At 39.1% G+C, this 6,399-nt stretch overlaps 1 protein-coding gene across 1 annotated transcript in view; it reads right to left on the minus strand.

Annotated features, from left to right (window-relative positions):
• Positions 1 to 6,114, minus strand: part of LOC101853874 — a gene marked incomplete at its 5' end in the record, with an annotated part of 7,988 nt that extends 1,874 nt beyond the window's left edge. Inside the window, 3 exon segments of the mRNA XM_005104223.3 lie at positions 1,320 to 1,461; positions 4,354 to 4,495; positions 5,930 to 6,114. Coding sequence (XP_005104280.2) covers positions 1,320 to 1,461; positions 4,354 to 4,495; positions 5,930 to 6,114 — 469 coding nt within the window.
• Between the last annotated feature and the right edge of the window lie 285 nt (positions 6,115 to 6,399).

The raw sequence follows: 6,399 nt of genomic DNA on the forward strand, positions 1-6,399 counted from the left end.
CGGGGATCTAGAGTAAACGCCAAACAAACTTAACACAAAGACCAATATGAACATTACTTCCAACATCAGAACATCATCATCGCCACCATAAATAATAATCATCATGATCACCATCACAATTACCCTTACCGTCACCGTCATCCTCATCATCATCATCATCATCATCATCATCATCATCATCATCATCATCATCATGATCACCGACTTAACAATTCCCCTTTTTCTTGTTTCGATTTTCTAGAAAACAACAATTTGCACCATGTCAATACATTCTTACGTAACCAACAAATATGGGCACGGGACTTAAAAAATCAGGACACGGGACATAAAAAAGTGCCCCAAAACAACGTTGTCGATTGACTTGAATGGACGTCGTCATCGAGTTGATATTTTTTAATGGCACGTCACCAGTCCATCGGTCTCACCCTTCATACATAATCTGTCAGTAAAAAAGCTACCACAATCCAGTCCACGCAAAAACATATCAATTTTTCACATTGAATACTCGCATATGCATAAGCGGACAGAAAGGTAATCTTAGAAGAAACAATACAATATAGCCCACAAGCACCAAGGCAGCAAAACGCACCACAGCAAAAACAAGTACACGAGCTACAAAAAGCAACCTCTCCACCCACCCTTACCCCCAGCCCAAATAAATCAACAAACGACTTACAGAAACAAACAAAACGGTGCAAAAAAGCAATAACATTTCGGCTAAGTTTAGTTTAGTTTTAGAAAGAGGTTTAAGAAGTCAAAGAAGTGGTAAAAATGAGAGGCGTAACAAGGTAGTTACATACAAGAATAGAAGGAAGAGAGATAATGAAGACAGATGTTTGATAAGGTAAGTAGGAGCAAACCACACCACAGCATCTGCTAACCATCTGCAAAGGAAATAAGAAGCAGTTTAAACAACAACAATTTCACAAAACATATAGATATAGACGAATCAACAAACAATCAAAGAAGAGTAGGGCCCTACAAAATAACAACAAGCACAACCACAAGCCAAAAGAACAACAACGAAAACAACAGCCAAAAACAGAAACAAAAACGTTTACAAAGACACACGGATTAAGCATACAACTTGCAACAACAACAACAACAACAACAACAACAACAACAACAACAACAACAACAACAACAACAACAACAACAACAACAACAACAACATACAAAACAACAATATTGGGAACAAAAAACAGCACCACCAAGAACGTAAGCAAATCAACAAACAGCGAGACAACAACAACTACAACTACAACTACAACTACAACAACAACAACAACAACAACAACAACAACAACTCCTAAACATACCCTCACTCCCTTGTGCGTCACAGATGTAGAGCGTGGAGTACTGGTGCAGTCTAAAGTCGTAACGATGCGAGTACGTCTTCACAGATCGGAACCTTCCTCTCTGTTGTCTCGGGTTGTGGTGGCGGGGACAACGGCAGTCAATCTGGACAGATCCACAGGAACAGACCGCAATATTTTGTTAGAAACAGAAAGAAAAATAAAACAAAAACGAAAGCCACAAAAACAATATTAAAAAACAACGACAAAAAACAAGCAAACATTTTTTTAAAAAGCACCCCCTCACAAAAACAGCAAGGCGACAAACGAAAGAAAAAACATGAAGGTGGGGGTATGGGTCTATCCACAATTGTGGTGACGTACATAAATTATAGCCTTAAAAAGGAAGACCACATTAACAAATATTTTGTTGAGATTTTAATATTGCCCATAGTAATAGTCATGACATTGCTACTGCGGAGAAAAAACAAAATAACGACGTATTCACAAAAAGGTACAGTGACTGGATCACTAATTATCAGATCATTGATACTTGGCAGTGTGTACACAGTGAATAAAAGTTTCGCTGGTCGAGACCACCACCATTTACAGCACTTCGGCTGGACTGTGCGTAAAGCCGAGTTGTTTCCCTTTGCAATATACAGTGATACGAATCGTAAAGCAGTAATGTTATAGCTACTGTTCGTACGTACTGGGGGTTAAATAACTCTGTCCTTAGCGACAAATATTATTGTAGGGTTATCATTTTAACTTAATGGAAAATGGAAAAACGCATAATCAAATATTTAGGTGGACAACGGGTGAAAAAAACCTCCAAATATTTGATGGGAACTTTTAACAGCGATAAAGTCAAACACGATTGAATAATAATGTGGTGTGAGGAAGTGCAGAGCGCTCAATATAAAGGAAAAATCTTATTACAGAACAACTTTTAAAACTAAATGATTCAGTTGTCAGAAACCCTCAGGATATTACATAACTCAGACATTTTGAATTTACAACGAAAGAACTAGAAATTTCGACTGCATAAGACCCGGGGGTGGAAATCACCCGGGCAGTGGCAGTTACTATTTTGTGCTTTTCGTAGCAAAGTTTCTAGATAGAAAGAGAGGAGCAGCGGCCATGACAATGCACAGTTTAAAAATTATAAGTCTTTGGTGGTCCCAGTCGAAGAAACTGTAAAACAAGCTTAGAATTTACCCAGGCCTTTAAACTTTAGAAAGAGGTAGGCACGTGAAAGATCGATTGAGGGAATCAAGAAAACCCTGGAAAACTAAAACATTGTAACTAAAAGAGCTGCAGGGTTAACCTACCACAGAAAATTATATCTCCCTCCCCTCGACTCTGAAAGTCTACAGAAGATGAAAATGAAAAAGTATAAGTAAGTATAAACCATGACGATGTTGGGTTACTTCTGCTTATTCAACTTTTCTCTCGACAATGGATGGTCGTCTTGGAAAGGTTCTACTGTAATCGATGAAATGTCTTCCCCATTATTACTTATATGTTATGGATATAACCGAGAGACAAACCGTTATGCTTCTGGCGTGAGTGACTCATCTGTTCTCGTCTGATTTCCTCTCGAAGTACAGTTGTTGTTTTTTTGTTTGTTTTTTTGTTTGTTTGTTTGTTTTTTGGTTGTTCTTTTGTTGGGTTGTTTGTTTGTTTGTTTTTTTGGGGGGAGGGCTGTTGGTTTGAGTTAAGAGAAGTACATAAACACGGCAATATTCATTTATTGCAGGGACAAAGAAAGTCAGACAGACAAACAGACAGAAGCGACAAAGGGAAAAGAGAGACGTATGACCTACCAGTGGCACCCTCAAACCGTCCGTGCAAGTTTTCTAAAAGACGTAATTGTGTTCAAATTATGCTATGAGATGAGTATGAAGCTTCTATTCATAATTTGCATAAAATTGCCACTAGATATATAAGTGAAACGTTTATATTCAAAGTTGGTATAAAACTGTAAATCTACGAATATGAAGCCTCTTTTCTTAGTTCCGTACAAATTATTGCAAACAATCATAAATCACAATTCTGAGTGACATTGCTAAAATATGGTAAAAGCTTCAAACTTATCTGTCTGCCTTCCTATCCTTCAGATCGACTTAGGTCCAACAGGTTGTCACATGCACTTACAGCGCACTGGGTGACCTTGATATCTAACTTTAGATTGAAAATAGACATTTTTTAAATAGTTTGCTCAAGTTTTAAAATATGGCATCAAATCAGGTTCCTCGTGAGCCACTTTGCTTATTTTGATACGCCGATTTCGAAAATGAAATCATTTGTTCAAACGCGAGTTATTTTGTTATTTTGGACACGCTGGTTCCGAATTTGATTTTTTTATTTTTTTACGATTAGATAAAGTTTTAAACGTTTTATTTAAAAATCTGTATTTCGGGCCGCTGGTGTATCGATACCATCATCAATACCATCACGACGAGGTATTCGCTTAGGGCAGTCTCTGTTCCCCGGACAAATTTTTTCCTGTTTTTAAAAATAGAGTCTCTGTTCCCCGGTGCTCCGGTCACACATACATGGGTAGTCAAATCTGCTCTAACGACCACCTGTCCGAGACAATCACCTGTACAAAGGACCACTTCCTATTTCCCACATGTGCTGTTTAAATATTAAAGTGACATTGTCCAAGACGTCTACTTGCCTTAGGCAACCACTTTTCTCTTCGACAATGGGTGGCCGTCTCGGATAATTTGGGGGCGTTATTGGCAGAAGATATTCTGAGACGTCTCTGGCACGCACCTAGGAACTATTCGGAGACGTACTCCCTCAGACAGATGCACTGGTTTAGGGGTCAAACTGCGTATTATTTGCTGCAGATCTCACATATAGCCACAAAACTGTCGCAAATCATTTATTTTCAAGAAAATGTCAAACCTAACTGCAAAATGTCAAACCCTCCCAGATTTTATTTACTTGGCCCAGAGGCACAAAGCATTTTGATTGGTCCTTCTCCGTCGGAGTCGTTTCCTGATAGATACTGTTGATACCGTGAATTTTGGACTGGATGACCTACCCTGTAGTAGGTTCTTCCACCAAACTGCGCTGAGTTCTGTTCCGCTGTGACGGCTGTGGGCGGGACCATACGGTTCCTCACCAGCTGGCGCGGGACATTGCTGCAGTACGGTAATGTACACGTCGGCTCGCACGTATAGCGCCTGGGGGAGAGACACGGCAAGATACAGCGGTTGTTGTTGCTGTTGTTGTTGTTGATGTTGTTGTTTTTTTGTTGCTTTTCGTTGTTGTTGTAGCCGTTGTTGTTGTTGTTGTTGTTATTGTTGTTGTTTGTTGTTGTTGTTGTAGCTTCTGCTGCTGCTGCCACTGCTGCTGCTCCTACTGCTGCAGTCGCTGCTGCTGTTGTTGTATTTAAGATAGATAATAAATATAGGTGTTTTACGCCCTTGCGACACATTCAAAACATTTAGGAGGTGGGCTTCAGCCCTGCCTGCCTGTCATGGTCAACCCGGGCTGAGAGGGTTACAACATCGCAGCAGAAAGACCGAGATACTAAATAAAAATTCTCCTCTGTTCGGGAATAGAATTCGAATCTCCTGTGTGCGATACAATAATATAAACAGTGATGTTGAAGACTAAAAATGATGACAACATTACTCATAACGGTGCTGTAAGTAAGTAAGTGTATACGTTTAACGCCCCTATCAACACTATGAAACTATTTAAGACCTCTGAAGTTTACGTGCGTCTCCAATAGGACCGAGCCAAATGGGTTCAGAGTCTTGAACTTTCCACCAAACGACCTGAGTTGAAGAACGTCCAGTCTGGGATTCGAACCGCTTCGTAGACCAGCAGGATATCAACTGAGCTAACGAAACGTCTCTTATGAGTAGTGATGAAAGTGATGACACCATTAATGATAATGATGCTGTGGGTGATGTTGAGGATGATGACGATATTAATTATAATAATGCTGTAGGTGATGTTGAGGATGATGACGATATTAATTATAATGATGCTGTAGGTGATGTTGAGGATGATGACGATATTAATTATAATGATGCTGTGGGTGATGTTGAGGATGATGACGATATTAATTATAATGATGCTGTGGGTGATGTTGAGGATGATGACAGCATTAATTATAATGATGCTGAGAGTCATGTTGAAGATGATGACATCTAATAATCGAATATTTCCTCCCTCAATGTATGTCAAGGACAAATACATCCGCAAAAGAGCGTATTATTCTCAAGCAAAATAGAAGTATTTTGAGAAATAAAGGTTGAGGAGAGACTTGTAGCTTCTGTGATGGCCACAGTCCTTCATGATGACAACAGTATTCAAAAAGATCATGTAGAGGATGTAGAAGATGGTGACAACATTAATCACGATGATGATGTTACTGGTGTAAAAGATAATAACAACATTAATCATAATTACGATGTGACTGATATAGAAGAAGATGACAATATTAACCATTATGATATAATGAAGAAGTAAGTGTATACATTTAACATCAATCAAAGTAATATTGTAAGGGATGTTGAAGATGATGACAATGATAAAGACGACCACGATGACGAGGACAACGAGGAAAAGGTGAAGGCTCAAATTTTATTAATCATTCCCCTTACGTATGCTTCTTGGAGGCGTATATCTTGTGAGCATCGTTGTTGTAGGGACACACCGTATTGCCCTGACACTTGCAGTTGTGTAGCGTCCTCCTCTCTTCACACCTGGTGCCGTTGTACCAGTCCCGAACATGCTCAAACACATCGGCACACACAGCACGGGCCGGGCACGTCATGTTTTCATTTCGCTATGAAGAAGAATTAAGATCAATGATCTTTGAAAACATAAATTTATTATAAAATTATAGTACATATACACATGTTTATAGTCTAGCAAGCACTCAGCGAACATGCACATAGGGAACAAAATATCAGATCACCAATACTTAAAAAACAACTTATTCCTTGTTTCAAAAACACGCCCAAAGCGCAATCAATTCACACATAGCGAAATAAATCGGAGTAAGCAAGGATAAATCTAATATTAAATATGACCGTGTATTTCTTTTACCGAAGTAGCCGTGATGAGAGAA

This window comes from Aplysia californica, unplaced genomic scaffold, assembly GCF_000002075.1.
Source record: "Aplysia californica isolate F4 #8 unplaced genomic scaffold, AplCal3.0 scaffold00410, whole genome shotgun sequence".
In the NCBI taxonomy this organism is placed as follows: Eukaryota; Metazoa; Mollusca; class Gastropoda; order Aplysiida; family Aplysiidae; genus Aplysia; species Aplysia californica.